This window comes from Gorilla gorilla, chromosome 1, assembly GCF_029281585.2.
Source record: "Gorilla gorilla gorilla isolate KB3781 chromosome 1, NHGRI_mGorGor1-v2.1_pri, whole genome shotgun sequence".
Classification (NCBI taxonomy): domain Eukaryota; kingdom Metazoa; phylum Chordata; class Mammalia; order Primates; family Hominidae; genus Gorilla; species Gorilla gorilla.
Window position 1 is genome coordinate 86,598,783 of NC_073224.2, and position 22,711 is coordinate 86,621,493.

General features: G+C 38.2%; 1 protein-coding gene across 1 annotated transcript; it reads right to left on the reverse strand.

Annotated features, from left to right (window-relative positions):
- Nucleotides 1–240: 240 nt before the first annotated feature.
- Nucleotides 241–21,613, reverse strand: NTMT2 (N-terminal Xaa-Pro-Lys N-methyltransferase 2). The gene is made up of 4 exons (XM_004027881.3): nt 21,460–21,613; nt 7,029–7,204; nt 1,333–1,582; nt 241–599 (listed from the first exon to the last, which is right to left on the reverse strand). Exons 1-4 carry the CDS (start codon nt 21,611–21,613, stop codon nt 328–330), a joined length of 852 nt encoding a protein of 283 aa, XP_004027930.2. The 3' UTR covers nt 241–327.
- Between the last annotated feature and the right edge of the window lie 1,098 nt (nt 21,614–22,711).

Consider the following 22,711-nt stretch of genomic DNA (forward strand, 5'->3'; position numbering starts at 1 on the left):
TGATGCAGGCCAGCTGTCCTTTATGCCTTCTGTTTTCATGCACGCTTGCACAGTTTAGATACATACAAACAGATTTAAAGCACGTTTCCTGATATTTCACTCCATTTTTTTTTCAGAAAATCCACAGAATTTGTACATGTCTCATCAGAGTGTGTGCATTATATAATCACTGAAAACATGTACATATTATATCACAAATAATTTGCAGACATATGTTGTATCCCTTTTCTTGCCATCCCTATCTGCATTACAAGGGGCACCTGGAAGGATAGCAACCCCATCCCAAAGCACCACTGCCCAGTCCAGTCGTTCATTCCCACTGCTTTTTCAGGAGTGTCTGTCGCTGTGCAGGGCGAACATCCACACGGGGATGCACTGCTCTGGGAAGCCATCCTGCTTCTCCTGGCCCAGCACCACCAGCCCACTCTTCTTTATTAGGCTCCGGAAGATGTCCATGTCCCGAGTCACACTGCTGTCAGAGAGATCAAGGATACAGCCCTCCTGGGCCACATTGTCCTTCAATATGATGATGCCATTTTCTTTCAGGCCATCTCGGCACCGGGAAAGAAATGCAAGAAGGTCCTTATCAGTCAGGTGCCCTACAAGGGAGACCAAGTGGATGGGGGAACAGGAAGAAATGGTGGGGAGGATGGAAGGTGAGTAGGGAAGAACATGGCTAAGAATCAGGAGACCATTTGTTCACTCATTCATGATTTAATAGCCTCATTTAGTTACAGGAGGCTTTGAAAATTTAGATAAGAGGACACATATCCTCTTAGAGAAGGCTCTGTCCCCGTCGATAAAATATATTATCCTACCTAGCCTGTCGACCTCATAGGCATGAGATAAATTATTGTCTACCCCACAAGTCCCTCCATGTTCCCTGGAGAACCCCTCTATTACCACTTCTTTGTGTCACACACACACACCCCAAAATCAAATTTGCTGCTGTCTCATTTCCTGGGGATTTAAATCTAAGAATGTCTAGTTCTGCCAATAAATGGGGATTAACCTTTTTGACTGCACTTTTGAAATTTTTTCAAGTATTTACATTTCTTCGAGGATTTAGGTTGGTCCAAAGGCACTTGCTCCATTTAAGTTGGTTCGAGAACCAACGTAAATCCTCCAAGAAATGTAAATTTATTGTGCAGAAAATGTCAAGGGAGAAATCTGGAGGATCAGAGTTTTGTGGGAGTTCACATGACACCTAAGGCTAGCTAACTGCTTGAAGTACTACAGCTAACTCTTCCCTGGTGCCCTCATTAGCCCCAAGGACTGTCTTCTCTGGCTGAGAAGGGGAGAAAAGCAGAGGGAAAGTCATGCAGGACTAACCAGAGACCCACTGAATCCAGATGACATCATATCTCCTGAAGGGGGGTGTGAATTCCTGCAGGCTGTAGCAGTGGTAGCTTTCTACTTTGTCACCTTTGACCTGCAGGTAGTTCTGGGCTTCAAGGAGAAAGGATTCCATCATATCCACCAGCTCCACACTGTTGAAAACAGGCAATAAGACGTGTTTGCTGACCCTTCCTATCCCGGAGCCGCAGTCCAAGGCGCAGTCTGTTCCAGCTCTCCCAGGCCCCTGCAGAAAGGCACCTTGATATTTCAAGTACAGAGACCCATCCTTGAAAATTGCACACCCTAGTTACCTCTTTCAACCAACTTTATTAGGTAAATTTTATGAAATGAAATGTACCATTTCTTGTGCACAATTTGATGATTTTGGACAAATGTGTATAGCCATGCACCTACTACCACAATCAAGATATACAATTATCTTTTCAAAAAACAGCTAAACATTTCTAGTCCTGCTTTATTTATTTATCCAAAAAAATTATAAATGAGATTTAAAAAAATAATATCTTAGGTTTAAACACTTGGTAATTTTCTCCAAAAAAAAAAAAAAATGAGCCATTGCTAGCCCTATGAAGATAAAACTTTAATGACTAAATTTGAGACAAATCCACAGGTAAATGGTTCTACACTACAGATTATTGCCTACAGATTATTACACTACAGATAAGCAAAAAAGAACCAAACAGTGAGAACCTTTCTGAGTTTTAAAATTAAAGATTCATTCAATGGAAACATTTCAGTTTGGGATACTTGAATTTTATCTTTTCTAGGCAAATTTTGAAGGCTCTGAATTATCTACTCCTCTTAGGTGGATGGTAAGTTTGGGAACCTGAGGTGAACAATGCTAACTGTTCCATTCTCAGGCCAGAATTTTATTTCAAATACAGCCCTGATGGCACACAGCAAGTTCACATGGATAAAGGGTAGTTTTGGCAAAGTTTCCTTGTGTCTTTTAATGCTAAACATTGTTTTCTGGGTTTTTTTGGTACCAGAAACTACATGATTTATTGGGCATAAAACTCTAAAACTGTTTTTTTAAGTAGGTCTGTGCATTAAATTAACTGGGAGTGAGGGGATGGCAAGGTGGTGGAGGTAGGGAGAAATCAGCCTATGCAAACTTTCTCAAACTTGCTTCCATAAAATTTAAAAAACTTTTCTGATTTATGAAGATTCAGCTGGTCTAAATTATTTGGTCATAATTGGGATGGCTGCTGAAGCGGTTTTGTGCTAGAAATTACAGTAACAAGATACTTGAAGTTGCCAATCAAGATCTTAAGGGAAAAGCCTATTCTTGATTTCTCAGGAACTAAGAATAAAAAAAAAAATTGGCTAAGGATCAAAGGTAAAATACAAACAGAGGGAAACATCAGAAAAGCAGCTTTCCAGTCCACCCAAATGGCCTTCGTTATGCTAGAAAAGTACAATGAAGAACAAAAAGGGAAGGAATTGTAACTTCTTTCCAAATGGAATAATAATAGCCACAATTATTATTTATACACAGCAAGCTCTTAGCTATAGCAATTATAAGAAAACTCCACAATATAGATTATTATTCTCATTTTGGAGATGAGAAAACTCAGATTTCTAATATTTCATAGCTAATGGCAGAATTAGAATTTGAACAGGAACGGTCTGAATCCAAAGCCAGTTCTCCATTAGGGATGTCACCTCTGATTCCCTTGGTAATATCTGTCTAATGCTATGTTAAAAAGAATTATAAGGCTTCATTTAGGCTCAGCAGAAAAGAGATCTATGATTGATTAGTGATGCCTGCCTCAAGCATGAGAAGGGGAAGTGGTAATATACTGCCATGTGTTTGCCATTTTTACTTACACTATGCCACATGTCACATTCAAATATAATTTAGACTAAACTAATTCAGAAAAAGGCCTAGGCATGAATGCTGTGGAAGAAGCATCTTCTAAGTAAATTCATAACAAAAAGATGGGCAGTATATGGAGAAATTATGTCATTATTAGAAATGACTACTAAAAATGTGTATGCTCAATAAGAGAGTCTCATTTCAAATTTTTCTTATTATTACTTGGCCTTAAAAGCCTCTATTGGTCATGCTGCTCTCATTAGTGTAGTAAGTGGTTTCAGAAGTAGAATCCTGGAACAATAAAGCACCATGAACTTTATTGGACACCATGGCTGCCTGAAACTGTGATTTTATTGAAATCTGATGCCCTTGAATGAATATGACTAGAACTACATGCAATGTGTGATTTCAAAACAAGACGGTCTTTTTTTTTTTTTTTTTTTGAGATAGAGTCTCACTCTGTCACCCAGCCTGGAGTGCAGTGGCACGATCTCAGCTCACTGCAACCTCCACCTCCCGGGTTAAAGTGATTCTCCTGCCTCAGCATCCCGAGTAGCTCAGATTACAGGTGTGCACTATCACACACCACTGATTTTTGTATTTTTAGTAGAAATGGGGTTTTACCATGTTGGCCAGCCTGGTCTGGAACTCCTGACCTCAGGTGAGCCACCCGCCTCGGCCTCCCAAAGTGATGGGATTACAGGTGTGAACCCATTTGGTTATTTTGATTTTCATTTATTATGCCATGTTTATACTTATGAATCCATATAAACTAGTAAAACACTATTAGGAATTTCAGTTTAGTTTTGATTCTGCCTATGTATTTTGTTTTGAAGAACATTATTTTAGGTTTATCCAGTGGAGTTAAAAAACTAAAATGAAAGGACCCCATGTCACTGTATAAAAACTATAAAATATAACAAGTTAGTAGACCCAGATTTTTTAGCTATCCAATCTCTGAGAAATGTCAAAAAATAAATACTATCAAAAAATACTGATGGCTTTTTATGAATTACTACTTTCTCCCACTAGAAAGCTAAAACAGGAAAGTTATCAACTATGGCATTGACATCATCTTGGTATCATTTGTTTATTTGCTAAAGTAAATACATTTGCAACTAGTTTAAACACCTTTTCCCACTGTCTCATGTCATTAAGTGTTGGAAGGAAAACAAAACTTTAAATTAAACAATCTTCTTTTCGCAGTTGACACAAGAATAAGTCATGTCAGATACTTGTATTCCCTAACTCTTTGTATCTTGACCTGAATACTAATCTAGTAGATTACAGTATGAAGGTCAAAGTACCAAAATATCAGTCCTTAAAAAGGACTGCACTTGTACTTAGAAGTCACAGCTTTACAATGAGCCTTGTGTACTAAGAAGGACTCCTTATATTTGTTTCAAAGGAGCAGGCTGCCTCTTTTCCAACATAAATATGCTAGCGCAAGGCTGTTTCCTTTCCCAGGTCTGTGGGCGTGCTTATGGGCTCTGTCTGACCAGCATCCCTGTGGTCAGCTTGGCATTCCACACGGAGTGACAAGACAGCTGGATTACTAACTAAGCTTCTGAAATACTTCGGGATCAAAGTCGGCCTCACCACGAGGCAAGCAGGAGGGATTGCTTTCAGCCAGACTGGAGGAGAGTCGAGGTCTATGGTCCACCAAAAAAGTAAATAAATAAATAAATAAATAAAGCAGGGATTTTTCAGTTTCATGAGACAAATGGAAAAAATATGTCATGGTTAAGAGCAGAGAGTTTGGTGTCAGGCAGACCTGGCTGGGCTTAATTCGCCATTCTGTCTCTTACCAGCTATGTAATCTTGACAACTTATCTAACCTCTTGAAGCCTCAGTTTCCACAACTATAGAAACAGAGCTAATAATAGCACTTACCTCCAAGAATTGGCATGAAGAGTAAATGAGACAACGCTTCTAAAGCGCTTAGCAGATTGACTCTCTCAGAACCAGCATTCAGTATAACCAGTCAGCAGCACTGATTTAGAAATACTCCAAGTTAACCTAACCTATAAATATCCACGGTCTTCATTCATAGACTCTCTAGTCTTTTATGGCTGAAGCTGATGTCCAGACACTTTGGCCCCAGTAAATACATCATCCTGATCACATTTTTATCTACTGTCAGGCTCTGGACTCACACACTGGGTGCTGCAGGAAGATTGGATTTGAAGTGAACCTCACCTCAATACTAGAGATATTAATGTTTTGCTACTAAATCGGTTGATGGCCTAACCCCACGGCCTAATGTTTATGTTTCCTTTATCAGAATAAAATGGGCACCAAATCTCAAACCAATGACTTTGTAATGTATTGGAACAAAACCTGTTACCAATTAGAACTTTGCATCTTTAATAGAACTAACAGCAGCTTTATCTTGGGGGTTAAGTCTTTTCTGTTGTTGCTTTGTTTTGTTTGTTTGTTTCTTTGTTCGTTTGTTTGAGATGGAGTCTCGCTGTGCCACCCAGGCTGGAATGCAGTGGCACGATCTCAGCTCACTGCAACTTCCGCCTCCTGGGTTCAAGCGATTCTTCTGCCTCAGCCTCCCCAGTAGCTGGGACTACAGGCGCGCAACACCACGCCCGGCTAATTTTTGTATTTTTAGTAGAGACAGGGTTTCACCATATTGGCCAGGCTGGTCTTGAACTCTGACCTCGTGATTCACCCACCTCAGCCTCACAAAGTGCTGGGATTACAGGCATGAGCCACCACACCCAGCCTTTCTTGGGGATTAAGTCTTTTCTAACAACTAAATGAAGTTCCTTAAAATACAATGAATACATTATATGAGGCTGTTAGTAGTAGTAATAGCAATAAATTAGATTTATTGGGTACTAATTTTGTGCACTAAAGCAGGTACCTGACATGTATTATCTCGTTAGATCTCCACACTATCCTGTGAAGTAGCTTCTATTGTCATGCCCTAGTCACAAGAGAGAAAACTGACACTTGGTGCATTTAAGTAACAAGCTCAAAGTTGCTTATACATTAAGCAGAAGAACCACGATAGACATAAAGCCCAAAATTTTGACCCCTACAATATACTGTCTGTCTTCATATGACATGACAGTAAGGAAGTAATAGGGGTTGACCCAATGCAGGACTACAAAAGGATACCATTCTTTCAAGGTAAAATCAAAACTATGTATAAAATAGTATAAAAATATTCTACCTTCATTGTTTTTAAACTGAACATAATCATGTATTTCCTTCTAACTTTTTTTTTTTTTTTAGACGGAGTCTCACCTGTCACCCAGGCTGGAGTGCAGTGGCGCGATCTCGGCTCACTGCAAGCTCTGCCTCCCAGGTTCACGCCATTCTCCTGCCTCAGCCTCCCAAGTAGCTGGGACTACAGGCGCCCGCCACCACGCCCAGCTAATTTTTTGTATTTTTAGTAGAGACGGGGTTTGACTGTGTTAGCCAGGCCAACATCTCATTTTTATTACAGGGAATCAATAAGTCAATCCAAGATCCCAAAAGGCATGATCTGTCATCAATCATTTGGGTATGAAACATTTATGAGACTCTAAAAGAGATGTCTTCTTTATTCCCAAATTTTATATCAACACTGCTAATTCATCTTCCTCTGAAGCATGTAAGATTAGTTGGTGATAGGACAGTGAAATGCCAAGTGGGAGGATAAAACAGTGTTACTATATTTATCATATCAAAAATGGTTCATCCTTTCTGAACATCTTAAAACCGGCTTGCAGGCGGCAGAACTCTTGGCTGGGTCATATGGCTTAGTCGTGACTTAAATAACAACACAGAGGCATGCGAGCTCAATGTTTGCAAGGACTTTGCCTTCTCATCAAGCTGCGGTTGAATAACTCACCCCAACAAATTTCCTAAGAAATTTCTGAGAGGCCTGGATGTCTGGGCTGGACAGTTCAATGAAATTTCCCATCATACCCTCTTCTGTGGCTGGTACTTCCTGGTAGAAAAGTTTAGCTCTGGCATAGAACTGCATCTCACCATTGGTGACTTGGCTTGTTAAAGTGTACAATTTCACTGCAAATGAAACATTATTAATAGTTATTAATATTTATAAGATAAAAAAAGCTCAGCTTTATGCATTGCATTTCCTTTTAAAAGCCTGTGAATCTGTGCTGTGGAAAAAAGAGCACTGGTTTGAAGTCAAAAGATTTGGGTTTGAGTTTTGGCTCCATGACTTATGCACTATATAATGCTGGGAAAACGTCTTAACTCCTCTGATCTTCAGAGATCGCATCTATGGATTATAATAATCGTGGCATTTTCATGACTTAATAACTCTATAGTTGAATAAACCCATAGCTATATCACTGTATTAAAATTTTTAACAGTGTTAGCTACAATAATGTAAAGAATGTCATCAATTTTGCAGTGAGTTCTATCTCTGAACTCCAAATGTTTTCTGAGAATTTTCTCATTAAGCTTATAATAAAGTTTAATGAAAAAATTACTTCTAATCGCAAGGTAGGGGTAACTGTTTTTACATCTTTTTCAAGCAACACATATCCAAATATGTCTTCATACCAATATTACAGAAATGTGCTTGAACTCTACATTGTGAAAATAAAATAATAAAGGAAACATAATATTTATTGTGCAGCCATTCTGTCCTAGGTAGTGTGCCAGGCACATTCACATATACTTTGTCATTTCATTATTTTCAAAAATGTATAAGAAAAATATGTGTTCCAACTTCTGAGGAATAAATGAGAGTACACGTAAGTGTGTTTTGCAGCTAAAATTCACCCATGCAGATATAAAATATTTTCATCATAAGACATCCATGATAAAATGATAGACAGTAGATTAAAGGATGGAACTTCTGGTTCAAGATTGTAGGCTGAGTACATGCATTGGTCTTCTCTCCCTCCCAATATTCCCTGAGAATTATCTTAAAACACTAAACCCATAATAGTGAGGAAAATGAGAGGGTATCACTGACAGATTCATGATTCCAATAAATTTCTGGACAACAAAAAGCAGACGGAACAAAGCTAAAGAATTTGCAGGCCAAAATATTTGCAAGAGTAAATTACATTCCAGACTTAGAATCAACAGGAAGGCAAATGTACGAATGAGAATGGAAACCAAAAAAAAAAAAAAAAACGGAGCATAAATCAAAACTCTGTCCAGAGAACAACCAGGTAAGAGGGCAAGTGCACCCTCCTAAAAGCAGCAGACAGCACAGCTGTAATCCTAGAAAGGGAAAATGTGTCTGTTGTCTTAAAAAAGAATAAATAGACAAATTGTCTAGGAAGAGCTAGACCAGTTAGCATTAAAATGTTAGAACACTACTCATTTTCACGTATAGAAGACTCCAAGTACTGTCACTTACTCCCACTCATCAGAGTCTGGTAAAATCTGCCTGCACATGTAGGGCTTCTTGTCTTCCTTTCTATTTAGGGGACAAGTACAAAACAAAGGAAACCTTATCTATTGCCTAGAATTATTTACCTTGTTTTTTATTCCTAAATATGGATAAATGATCTCCAAACACATAAGAAGCCTGAAAAACAAAGACTGAGATAAATAATCAGAATTGACCTCAAAGAAAACAAAAATAATTCAGGAAATGGATGAGAATTTAAGCCAAAACAAAATGAAAAACTCATAAATCTTTGAAGAGATATGAGAACAGGCACATCCACAAATTAAAGATAAGATTCCAAGAAAATTATAATTAAAAGAACAATAAAGAATTCTTAGAAATTAAAGTTTTGATGACCAAAAACTTTAAGATACAAAGTTGAGTAAATTTCCAGGACATAAAACAAAAAGATAGATATGCAAAACAGAAATAAGAAGACTAGACTTATATAAGCAATTCAGAAGGCCCAAGATCAAGCTAATTAGAATTCTAGAAAACTAATAAAATGAAGGGAAGAAAATTATTAAAGAAAGTAATAGAAGAAAATTCCCTGGAGCTGAAAGAGATTGTAAGATCTAACAAAGTGCTGAGATGCATAGATTTTTTTTAAAGCCACATTTGAGCACAACTGTAAGAAATTTCAAAACAGTGAGAGTAGTAAGATCTAAAAGTCATTTAGAGAAGGAAGAGTGGTTGACCTTCAAATAGGATTGCCAGATTTAGGGAAAAAAAAATACACAACACACATATTTGAACTTCAGACAAATAATGAATAATTTATTGGTATGAGTATGCCTGAAATATTGCACATTCCAGGGTAAATACTTACACTAAAAATTATTTGTCGATTATGTTAAAATTAAACTTAGCTGGCATCATATATTTTATTCGGCAACTCTATGTTCAAAAGACTAGAATCAGGCTTCTATCACAGATCTCATCAGAAACACTAGAAAACAATGGCACAGTGCCACCAATATTCTGAGATCAAATTTTTGGAAACTAAACTTCATATCCAGTCAAATTATTAAAGAATATTTACCTCCTAAAGATTCATTCTTCAGAAGTTTCTTGAAGCTATATTCCAGCCCAATGAGGGTTACAATCAAGAGAAGATGCACGATGAAAGATGACGTAATTAACCAGGAATCCAATGAAAAGAAATCCCAAAATGACAGATATGTATCAGATCTGGAAAGAAATCAGTTTATGTTACAAGACAAAACATAGACTTCAAAAATAATATCTTTAAGTAGAATAAGCTAGATCCAAGGCAATAGAGTAGTCAAGAAGCAAGGAGATATTAGAAATATTCTAAGGAGGACATACTTTTAATCTAAACCACCAAAAATAAAACATAATTGAAAGCTCCAAGAAAAATATACAGTGATTCAAAAATGTTATGATCAGGGCATGAAGCAAGCCAAAATATGACATAAATTTGAGCAGAAGAAATCAAAGAGAAAAATACCTATTTCACTTTAACTAAGAGCATTTTTCTTCAGATAACCCCAAGACTGAGACATTGGATAGTATTCAGAAATGAACAATTACATAATTCCAAATTTTGATTCTGAAAGTTAAAAATCCAAAAAATACTACTTGTATTACTATGACTATGTTCCATCTATGGAGTTACATCAGCATTTTCCAACTTGGAGACACTGGAGCCAGTGTTTGTACCCTGAATCACCATGAATTTGCTGAAAGGGATAATGAGAACAAGAATCAGTTTCTATGTAGCACATCATTTTCTGGAGGCCACCAATATTATTTATATCCTCCATATATGTTAACTATTATACATAGATTGTTATTTTAAAAATATAAATCTTTTAAAAGTTTAAATAAATACATAGAAGCTTTTTTGCTATTTTATACACAAATTAGCTACTGATTGAGAAAATACAACATTAAAAGGATGGTCCTTATGTTCAAAAACATTGAGAACCATGGATCAACACCAATCTCCCTTCCCTAGCACTTGGTAAAGTGTTGTATATGCAGCAAGTGACTTAATAAGTGCTTATAAATTCAACAGGGATGACAAAAACCAGCCATCACCAATAATATGACTGTTCCAAATTCTTTCGGATGTCTCAGAAAATCAGGCTAGGAACTCACAGCTCACAGAGGCTGCCCAGGGTTGGATGCTGCTCTGGGATTATTGGCAAGCCATAGCCCAGTGCTCTCTTGATCCAACCAAAGCAGCAAAGCAGCCACACTCATCATCACCTGCTTAAGTCAACTGGTTTGTGCAGTCTATTAAAACCCTTAATCTAGAAACAGGAATGGTCCATTATGCCAGCAACATTTAGACCACAAGTGAATGCCAGTCTCAGCAGGCGTCAGACTCAATAGGTGGGCTTTTATGGTTATAGGCTTGAGTTCTCATTTTCACCTAATTGACAGCAGCATTTCACTAAAAAAAAAAAGATATATGAGGTGTCATGTTCGGCCCCAGGTTCTCCCCTCCTGAAAGCTTCTGCAATTGTGCATATTGACTCAGATAAGTAAACCAGTCACCAGCACATGGCTTTTTACTATAAAAATATATATACTGGCAGATTAAAGAATTGCAATGTCTCTGTGAAACTTGGGGTAGTTCAAGACAAAAACTAGACACTATTTGTTTTTTATTTAATGTAATATTTATTTATTGATCTACATTATTAGTTGAATTCCCAAGGACCTTCCACTGTTTACTTGTGGTGAAAAGAAAAATAGAGTACAAGTTTGTTTACTCTGAAGGAGAATAAAGATGAAATTTCTAGGAAAGGTTAATATCCAAGAGAATTTACATCGAAAGACAGTTCATTCATGATTCAGTTATTAAGCCCCAGTACAACATTCAGGAAATAAACATAAAGCTCAATCTCTCTCATGGAGATTACACTCTAGCATGGAGGAGTTAAGTCATATGGCTGCATGTCCAAAGAATAGTACCAAAAAATGCGTTGGGCGTGCAGCAGATGCCTGCAAGTAGCAGCAAGAAGACTCCATAAGACCTTAACCATGAAGGATACTTTTTATTTGGGTTAGCAAAAAATGAGCAGGAAAGAAATGTCACATGGCATGAATTCTCTGGATAAAACTCAGAATTTTCAAATGCCTCCTTGAGAAACTCTTTTGCAGGTAGCAAAAGAATTTTGTGGCTTAAGGTATCAACTTCTGACTCTAAGAAGCAAATAAGTCAGTTTACCTTGAGGCAATGCGCCATTTGATGACTTTTGCTGTCTTTCAATATAAAAATTTGGAGAAAAACAGAATACTCACTCAGAATCTTAATCTGGACCTGAAAGGAAATATTGATCCAGTATCAGAGACAGGGACAACAAGTCGAGACAATATTATCCAAGTTGGCAATAAAATGAAGACTTTCTGACAAACAGGAAATTTTGTTGATGGCTAAGTGCTTACCTCTGCTGAGTATCCTCTTTTCTTTCTTCTTTTTTCAAGTGGTTGAATATACCTATTTTAAAATGCCTCTTTATTCCAGCTATTAGACCTGTTTGTCAATTAAAAAATGATCTAAAATTCTTCAGAAGACATGTATGCTAGGTTTAGACAGTAATTTTTAAATGAGTTGAGTCTGATAATATTTGATCAAGTTAGCCCTTTGTAACAGAAAAAAAAAGCCCAATTAGGAGATGCCCCTATGAAAGGTAAGACCTTCCATAAAAGAGATTTGCAGATAAGTACTTCTCAATTTAGCCATTAAAGAAGTAATGGTAAAATAGGAAAAAAGGAAGGAAGAGAGGAGGGAAGAGAGGGAAGAAAGAAAAGGAAAAAGAGAGAGGAAGGAAAAAGTTGGAGTAAGACATTCCTGGATTTGTTTGCCAGCTCTGACACTAATTAGTTTTATGACCTTGAATAGGTTACATAACTCATGTTAGCCTCAGCTTCTTCCTCTATAAAGAGGTAATGATACTTGTGTTAGGCTGTTTTTGTGTTACTATAAAGAAACACCTGAGACTGAGTAATTTATAAAGAAAAGAGGTATTTAATTGGCTTACAGTTCTGCACACTGTACAAGAAGCATGGCGCTGGCATCTGCTAAGCTTCTGAGGAGGTCTTAGGGAGTTTTTACCATGGCAGAAAGTGAAGCCACAGCAGGCGTGTCACATGGCAGAGCAGGAGCAAGGGGAGGGGTGGGGTGTCACACACTTTTAAACAACCAGATCTCATAAGAACTCAGTCACAAAGAGGACAGCACCAAGCCATGAGGGACCTGTCCCTATGACCCAAACACCTCCCACCAGGCCCCACTTCTAACATTGGGGATTATATTTTAACATGAGATTTGGATGGGACAAATATCCAAACCATATGATTCTGCCCTGGCCCTCCAAATCTCTTGTCCTTCTCACATTTCAAATTCCCTTCTCAATAGTCCCCCAAAGTCTTAACTCATTCCAGCATTAACTCAGAAGTCCCAAGTCTCAAGTCGCAAGTCTCATCTGGAGAGGAGTTCCTCCACCTACAACCCCATAAAATAAAAACAAGTTATTTATTTCCATGATACAATGGGGTACAGGTATTGGGTAAACATTCCCATTCCAAAAGGGAGAAATAGGCCAAAGGAAAGGGGTTAAAGGTCCCTCACAAGCTTGAACCCCAGCCAGCAGGGCAGTCCTTAAGTCTTAAAGCTCCAAAATAATCCTTGACTCCATGCCCTGCATTTGGGCACACTGAGATGTGGACTTCCAAGGTCTTGGGCAGCTCCCCTCCTGGGCTAGTCCATACTGAGGTTGTAAACTGCAGGTGGGTCTGCCATTCTCAGGTCTGGAGGCAGTTGACCCCCTTCTGATAGCTCCACTAGGCAGTGCCCCCAGTGGGGACTCTGTGTGGGGCTTCACCCCACATTTCTCCTCCACACTAGTAAAGATTATCTCAGTGTGGGGGCTCCACCTTTGCAACAGGCTTCTGCTTGGGTGCCCAGGACTGCCCATACATCCTCTGAAATCCAGATGCTTAGCAGCCTCCACTACTCTTGCACTCTGTGAACCCACAGGCTTAACACCATGTGGAAGCCAACAGACTTACAACTTCTGCCCTTCAGAGCAGATGCCTCAGCTGTACCTGGGCCCCTCTGAGCCACAGCTGGAGCTGGAGTGGGATATGGAGAACAGTGCTCTGAGGCTACACAGGGTAGCAGGGCCCTGGGCCTGGTCCCCTGAAACCAGTTGTCCTACACTACTGGGTCCGTGATGAGAGGGGCTGTCTCTTAGATCTCTGAAATGCCTTCCAGACCTTTTCCCCGTCATCTTGGCTATTAGCACCTGGCTCACTTTTAGTCATGCAAATCTCTCTAGCAAGTGGTTGTTTCACAATCTACTTTAATTCTTACTCTGAAACAGCTTTCTTTGCCACATGGCTAGGCTGCAAATTTTCAACTTTTATGCTGTGCTTCACCTTTAAATATAACTTCCAACTTTAAGTCATTTCTCGCTTCCAAATCCTGGTTAAGCTGTTAGAAGCAGCCAGGCCACATCTTGCATGTTTTGCTGTTTAGAAATTTATTCCACCAGATATGCTAAGTCATCACTCTTAAGTTCAATCTTCCAGAGATCCCTAGGACATGGATACAATGCAACTAAGCTCTTTGCTAAAGCATAACAAGGGTGATCTATGCTCCACCTCCCAATAAGTTTCTTATTTCCATCTGAGATCTCAGCATTCTGGCCTCACTGTCCATGTCACTATCAGCATTTTGGTCACAATGATTTAACAACTCTTATAAGTTCCAAACTTTTCCTCATCATCGTGTCTTCTGAGCCCTCCAAATTCTTCCAACCTCTTCCCATTACCCAGTTCCAAAGTCAACTCCACATTTTCAAGTATCAGATGCTTCCACATGTCAGGCATTTCAGGAGCAACGCTCTACTCATCAGTACCAATTGTCTATGTTAGGCCATTCTTGCATTGCTATAAAGAAATACCTGAGACTGCTTAATTTATAAAACAAAGAGATTTAATTGACTAATAGTTCTGCAGGCTGTAAAAGAAGCATGGCACTGGCATCTGCTCAGCTTCTGGGGAGGCCTTAGGGAGCTCTTACTCATAGCTAAAAGTGAAGCAGGAACAAGCACATCACATGGCAAGAGTAGGAGTAAAAGGTGGGGTGAAGTGCCACACAATTTTAAACAACCAGCTCTCATGAGAACTCACTCATTATTTTAAGGACAACACCAAGGCATGAGGGATCCATCTTCATGACCCAAACACCTCCTACCTGGCCCCACCTCCAACACTGGGGATTACATTTCAACATGAGATTTGGATGAGACAAATATCCCAAATATATCAAAACCTATCATACAACTTGTTGAGATTATTAAATGAGATAATGCATGTGAAAACACCTAGTATGGTGTTTGGTTTAGAGTAGAAGCTCAATAAATGTTACCCTCCTCATTATATTTTTCATCAACAATGGTGGTGGGCGGGGGAGATTTATCAGTGTTTCTGGTGAAATTCAAGGTTTAAATGTGCCAGGATACTAGAAAGCTGTCATTACCAAGTCTCTGAATTGCCCAGAGGAACCCTCTAGGTTTTATTTGCTCCCTATAGGCTTTAGGTGTCTGATGTTTCTTATCTCTAAAATAGGGTACTGCCTATTCTGAAAGTTGTGTGGGGCTTTTTTCTTTTCAACTGAGGGCTAGTTTAGTGTTTCCTGACTTCTAAATTGGGGAAAGACAATCTACTTTCTCAAATTCAGCAAGAGATCTATCCCCTATCTACTTGCTGAGTGTCTTCCTAACTCTATTCTTTCTTGAACTCTCTATCTGACCTACTATCAAATCTGAGAAGGCCAGAAGTCAAGGGGAGATACTGAAGACAGATTTTTCATGATGAGATTTGACTCAGCAGTCCCCATGCTTCCTTTGCACCTCTGTAGAATTTTATAGTGGTCTCTATCACTCTAATACCACATTTTTAAAAAGTATTTGTGTAGGTCTCTCTCCTACACTAAACTCTTCAGGATAAGGCTATATTTTATTTTTTTGTAATCCTAGCACTTAATGTTATGCTAACTTCTTGATGGGCCTTCTTTGAATGTTCATCGAATAAAAGCTAGCTTTTTGTTCTTTAAATAATATATGGGTACAAGAAAGAGCTGAATGGTTATAGGGATTAACTGACATAAGCACACATAAGTCATACCTTTGGTATCATTTATGAAATACCTGTCCTCCCAATTAGGCATACTCAAATAATTAAAAAATAGTAACTATAATTGATCAAAAATGTTTATATGTAATACTTATGCAAAACATTTATATCGAACTGACTATGTGAGATAAACATTATATATCCATTCTACAGAAGAAGAAACCAAGGCATTAAGAGATTAACTAAATTTCCCAATGTTAAGCAGCTAGAGAGTGATAGATCTGGGACTTGAATCCAGGTCTATTTAAGTAGAAAACTTATAGATCATCCCTCTCATACTCTGCACCTAAAAATATATCTGCTAAATAAAAAAGAAAATTATATTTTCTTCATTGCTTGAAAGAGAAAAATGGTCTTGCAGCGTTTGTATTGCACAGGTAATGATAAACATTTGAAAATGTATCATTGTACAATGAGTTGTGCAGCAATGCCTACCACAGGAATGAAATAAATTTTTAAAATACCAATAGCTGTATGGTGAGTTTTATTCTGGAAGTTCCAAGTGCTTTTTAGGAAATGTTGTTATTAACTCTGGCTTTTAACTTTGATGGCAAAGGGGTAGCTAAACAATCTATGTCTTTGCCATCAAAGTTAAAAGCCATAGTTAATTTCCTCCTCAGAGACTGATTCTTCTGAAAAGGGATCAACGCAAGAGAGGATACCTCCTATGTGCCAGGCATTATGCTAGGTACTTTCAAGTCACCTCTTCACATTGTCTCTTTTAACTATCACAATGATTATATAAGACTAGAATTATAATCGTCATTTTATAGATGAGTAAGAGAATCAGAGAGACTTGGTAACTTAATATCACATAGAAAAGAAACATCATAACCAGGTCCTAGCACATGCCTATTCAAATGCAAAGCTTCTGGTCTTTCTGTTAAACCACACAGAACCATTGTTCTACACATGAAGTTGGGCTAAGCCTTCAACAATGTCTAGGAGTAATAGACTTTTGCTGAATAATATAATTAATGAATATTCATTGACTTCTATGTGTTCAGAAACGTGGATAGCACTGGAAGAATCATTGAGTGTTAAGTTATTCCTCAATGATTGTTACTAAACATGGAGATGTTGTCCCAACATCTCCAGTTGAGCCCTTTGAGCACTGGTATACACACTGGAGATTTCCACTGACTTGTTTTCCTGTTCTATTTCCTATTTGTTCATGAATAGCCACTTTTGGAAAATTTGTTCACATCAAGCTTCTAACAGAAATTTGGTTGGCGTAACTAGATTATTTAAACCTATTTACTGGCCTGCCTATCTTGATTATCTCAACAGAAAGTGAATGCTCTTCATAGGCTGTTTGTTCCCTATTCCTGTTAAATCATAAAATATGGTAAAACTTATATTGCTGCCCACATTAGTTAAGTTTTCATTTACATTGTATTATGTAGTGGTTTAAAAAAGATCATGGAGTTAGATCACCTGGGTTCTAATCCTGCTACTCCACTCACCACCACAAGATCTTTGACAAGTTACTTAACTCATCTAGGTGTCAGTTCTTCAAATATAATATGGGGAAAATAACAGCACACCTAATAGAGATGTTATAAAAATGAACTGAGATAATATATGCAAAACACTGAGAACAATGATAGGCTTGTTCTCACTTCTTTCTGAAGATCAGTTATGTTCAACAGCATAGCTGAGTCTTCCATTGGAGATTTTTAGTATGTATGTCTTTGCTATTCCATGAATCTCTGAAGCTTGCCAGGGATGTTTCAGCAAATTTCCCCATGACTGAATGTCACCACATATTGTGCTGGAGTGAGACTGCTGCCTAATCTAGGCAGTTGGAGGGAGGAAGGAAGGAAAGAAGGAATCAAAAAGTCTGGTTAGCCACCGTTCTTTCCATATAATTACCCCAAACAACAAACTCTCTGTGCAGACCCTACAGGAGAAGTTCCTAGCCTTTTTGAAAGAAGGGCTTTATTTTCATTTCTATGAAGTCTTGAAATTATCAAGAGTAGAGGAAGCTGACTCTAAAACACCTCAGCAGAGCTGGAGAGGAAGCATCTCTTCTGGCTAAGTTTTATTTCCAAACTGAAAAACATAATTAATACTCACTGCAGCCTGAAAACTCACATATTTTGAGTTAAGTTTATCGTTTTTGGTAATGCCTGTTCTAGAGAAAGCTACATGGTGACTTTAAAAGAGGCCTGGCTCAGAGGAAGGAAATAAAGAAACTAATATTTACTGAGGAGGACTATTTCACATATATACCAACATTTAATCCTTCAATCAACTGTGCTGTAGTTTTAAGAAAAATTATACTCAGAGGCTTTAGTAACTTGCAGAGGTTAGTTTTCTAGTAGTAGCAGTGCAAAAATTTAAACTCAGAACTTTGCTGATCTGCAATTAATTATCAGTAAGAGGTCATTTAATTCATTTAACAAATATTTTTTGTGTTTTTCCTATGTGCCGGGAACCATGGTAAATGCTGAATAGATACAAAAGAGGAAAAAATAGGCAAGTCTTTACTCTCATGGGAATGAGAGTCCAATAGGGGAACTAATACACGCAATTGCATTCCATAAATATAAGTTATAACCTCCTGGGACAAAAACCAAAGTTTAAATGAGTGAATCAAGGATTAAGGGAAGCCTTCTAATTGAATAAAAGTCACACTGGCAGATAAGACTTACATGCAGATTCCTTTCTGAACATTTGGCTTCTGCCATTAGAGGAAAAAGCTACAAAAAAATCTCAGTATTCACAGAAATGGCAGCCTGATTTCCCTGCACCCTTAGTTTAAAAGGATTAATACACAGTTATTTGTAGATTTGCATCCATTGTCACATTATAAAATCCTGAAGAATGGAAACTGTCTTATTAATATTTGAATCCTTTCTAATGCACAATACTTTGACAATAATGAAATTCCATAAATGTCTCTTACATTGAATATGACTGAATATATCAGAACTAAGCATTGTCTGGTATTTTTATCTCCAAAATACAATATTTTTCCCTGTAGCAGAAACATTTTCTAGTGAGCAAATATATATGTGCTCCCTTCATATTGCCCAGAATTCTTGTAGTTCAGGACAATGAATTCTAAGCAGATATAATAGATGTCCTTTGGGGCTGAAGTTTTTAAGAGCTAGTAGACAAAACTTTGGCTGCTCTATTTGCTTGCCTGGTGACTAGTGATGTTCCAGCTGGCAAAGCCTCTATCATCCTGGATCCCTGAATGCCTGTGTGGAATATAGCCTCCCCTCCACGACTCCAATAATGCATGTTGAAAATGATGTCGCAAGAGAAAAAAATATTTTTTATGTATTCAGCTATTAAGATTCTAGAGTTAATTTGTTATTGCAGCCTATCCCAGTCCATATTGACTAACATAGCCCTAAATTTCTATCATCAAAGAGGTACTGTGGATGAGGCTAGTTCTGTGACTCTCAGGCAAACTAATGTCCAGGTCAAGTCATCAGGGTCAGAGAAAATAAGCAATGCCCATTTATGGAAAGCTGCAAATAAGTAAAATGAAGGCAATGTTGGCTTGGGATAGACTAATGGTTTTCAAATTGTGTTTATGGAACCCCACAGGTATTAGAGAAGTGCCTCTGAACAGGCGGATCAGAGGTCAGGAGATCGAGACCATCCTGGCTAATACGGTGAAACCCCGTCTCTACCAAAAATAAAAATAAAAAAATAGCCAGGCATGGTAGCGGGGGACTGTAGTCCCAGCTACTCAGGAGGCTGAGGCAGGAGAATGGAGTGAACCTGGGAGGTGGAGCTTTCAGTGAGCCGAGATTGCACCACTGCACACCAGCCTGGGCGACACAATGAGACTCCATCTCAAAAAAAAAAAAAAAAAAAAAAAAAAAAAAGGAGTGCCTCAGGAGACAGTGGTAAGTCTAAGAGAACAGACCAAGGAAAGGGTCCTGCCCCCAATCCTATGCAGAAAAGTTTCCCTTTTTCCTGTATTTTACATTGGGCGTCAGTGGAATATTTTGTCAAAATCTTTGTCTTTTCATAATAATGTTTTTTTAAAAGGTCAAAACTCATTGGTAAAACATTAGCATATTTACAAAGGAGAAAAACACAAAATCAAAATGATTTTATTGAACAAAAAAAGGGATTGAGACTAAATATAAATTATAGTCCATTTGTGCCAAATTAATTTTCATCTGCTTTTCAGAAGAGACTATTGTATTCAACTTTTTAATTCATCTTCAGCTGCCTTCAAAGGTGACTTCTTTTTCTCTCTAGTAAATATTTTTAAAGTTTGACAGTCATCTGCCTGTTAGTGACTCTCTTCTCAGCTGTTGTAATTGATATCTTTCTCCAGTCTAATAAAACCAAAGCTACCAAGCTACTCTTATTGAGGTATGGCCTGAAGAGTGTCTCCAGAAAAGCAATGCTTTGCCAGTATATGAAGTGACTAGAACATCATCACCTTCCATTTAAACTGCTGTATTTTTTTTTCCTTTTGGATATAGATGAGATATATTATACGTCCTAAAAGAATTACTCATGGGAAGTGTGATCTACCAAAAAAAAAGCCCTGGACTTTGGTCTTTGCTTTGATATTACTCTATCTAGATTAAATATCATCATCTCTGAATTTTATTTCCCTCCTTCGAAAAAGTAAAATGAAAGGAAGAAGGAGGGAAGATAGGTAGAAAAAAAATGATAACTTACCCTATCTATTTCATAGTGTGACTATGAGAATCAAATAAAGTCATAGATGATAAAAAGTTTTAGAAGGAAGTTATATAAATATGAGATGAAGGTATTTGTATGTTTAGAATTAAAGATCCTTCATAAATGGATTTACAAAAAGGTTTTGGTAGGCTGCTAACATTCGGTTGCTTGAATGCAATACAAAGAATTATGTAGCTGCTTCGACAGCTGGAAACCCTGACCACATCAAGTGCACAATGGGGCTTTCAAACGACCTAAGAAAACAGACTAGGCTGATACACAGCCTTCTTGCTTTCACTGGGGGAAAATACAAATCAAAGGGAGAAGGGTACTTTACTCTTTAATGGTAAGTTATTTCCTCTTCAGTGCTGTTTAGGGTGCCCTGAAGTAACTACTTTCACAGAGGCTGAAAAAAGTAGAGTAGGCAAACCAGATAAGCTTTTTATTGCTCTATTGTCCAATTCTCTGAAAACTAGAGGAGATAACAAAAATGGAGACAGACCACTGACTTCTTAATATTCAAAAACCAAGCTAAAATCTCCTTTTTTTAGGCTCTCTGACTATTCTTGTGATTCAAGAAGACCACAGAGGATTGTAAGTGTGTACACAAGCACAGACACAGAAACATACATACATAACCCAAGCACATTTTGATCTATCACTATTTAGTCTTTCTTTTTAACTCTTACTCAATGTATTAATGCATTAATACTCTCATCTTTGAATTATCAGATTTGCCCAATTACAATTTTTTGTAAATATTAAACATGTCTGAGTTTCTACAAGCCTGATACTCATGCAACAGACACCCAGAGAAGCAAATCACAGTGCCTGAGGGTGCATGGAAATCCCAAAATAAAGTCCTGACTCTATTTTAGGCACTTAATCTTTGTATTCTCCATAAAGAATTCCACTGAAACATTTCGGCCCAGTGACATTGGTTGTGGAGTTTTTTTTGTCTGAAAAGTGTCCTTGTTTTAAATTCTCTTCTAGAAGCCCCATGACCTCATGCAATCCCATCAGTCATTTCTTGTTTCTTATCTAGTAGCTCTGACTCACTTACCCAGGGGAATTTTTTCCAGCAGGTAGAGATAGCTCTGAAAGAAGTCATTGCGAATGGCTTTGTGAAGGATAAAAGACATGCTATGTCTACAGAGTTCATCGTCGGTCTTCTGCCAGCGGGATCTAAAGGCAAAATGGGCTCCTAGGTGGGCCATGACAAAGGGGGATAATAATGATTCCTACAGAGAAAGGAAGCTTGCCTTGCTGTTTCTTTGAATTAGCCTTCTCTTTCTAAATGAACTTGAGACTGTCATTTTAAACCAGTCCCCTCTCCATCTATATCAGGACAGGCTGTCATGGGGTGTGGGGAGGAGGGGCAGCACACAGTGGGAGGGGAGGGCAGGCTCTTGGCACATCCCTCCGTCTGATTGCTTGGGTGACACCACTCCAAGCCAGCAGGTGCTAAGTAAGGATGAAAACTGGCTGAGAGAGATCCTGCTTCATCCAGGAAAAAGCACGCCTCTCTCCTTTAGCCACCACTTCAAACAAGCAAGAGCATAACCTGCTAACACCCTGAATATTTGCCTTAATTTGATTTCTAAATTGGAATAGCCTAATTTCCATTTCAAAGAGTTGTGAATATTTTGCAAGAGATCTTGTTCCCTGATTTCCATCACTCCTCGTAGAACACTGAATCCTCAAATTACAAGGACCCTTCAAAGTCATCTTAGCCACTCATGCTCCTTTCATCAGTACAATTTCTCCCAAATAATTTCATGGAAATGTGTATGTGTTTCCTATTTTGAAGGATCTTCAAGAGAAGCAATTATTTGAAAGCTTGTTTTGACGTTAAATATCCTTCTCTGTCAGCAAACTCTTCCATCTAGCTTGCTGTAAACAACAACTATTCATGTAAGCCTGTTTCTTCCTCTCCGCCTACTATGAATATAATTTTCCTCTTAAGTACATTTGTTTTCTGTACCAGGTATCTTCTGATTGTCCCTCCGGATACACTCTCCACTCTTCATACATTACTATGTGTTCCCCAGGAGGCTGACCTACATCAGTGGACTCCATTGCCCTCTAGCTTCTAGTAGTTGGCTTTAGCCAATGGATAGTGCCAGGAGGAGACAGGAGGAAAGTGAGGTCAAGGTATTTATTCCCTTGGCACCTTCTCTGGAAATGCCATGAGCTGACCATATCCTTTAACAAAAGGTCATACGTCTGACCAGGGTCTTCTCATACAAATATCCTCTCCTGGTTCTGTTCATTTCTCCTTCACCTGACTGCTTGAGGCCCAGGGGAGTGATGCA

What these genes read in the sequence shown, in the direction of transcription:
- NTMT2 (XM_004027881.3), bottom strand. Translation starts at nt 21,613, where the DNA reads ATGGCCCACCTAGGAGCCCATTTTGCCTTTAGATCCCGCTGGCAGAAG. An exon ending in GCTGGAAAAAATTCCCCTGG is followed by an intron (nt 7,205 to 21,459) that starts GTAAGTGAGTCA and finishes TTTCATTTGCAG; the next exon opens with TGAAATTGTACACTTTAACA. An exon ending in CTGGATTCAGTGGGTCTCTG is followed by an intron (nt 600 to 1,332) that starts GTTAGTCCTGCA and finishes TCTCCCTTGTAG; the next exon opens with GGCACCTGACTGATAAGGAC.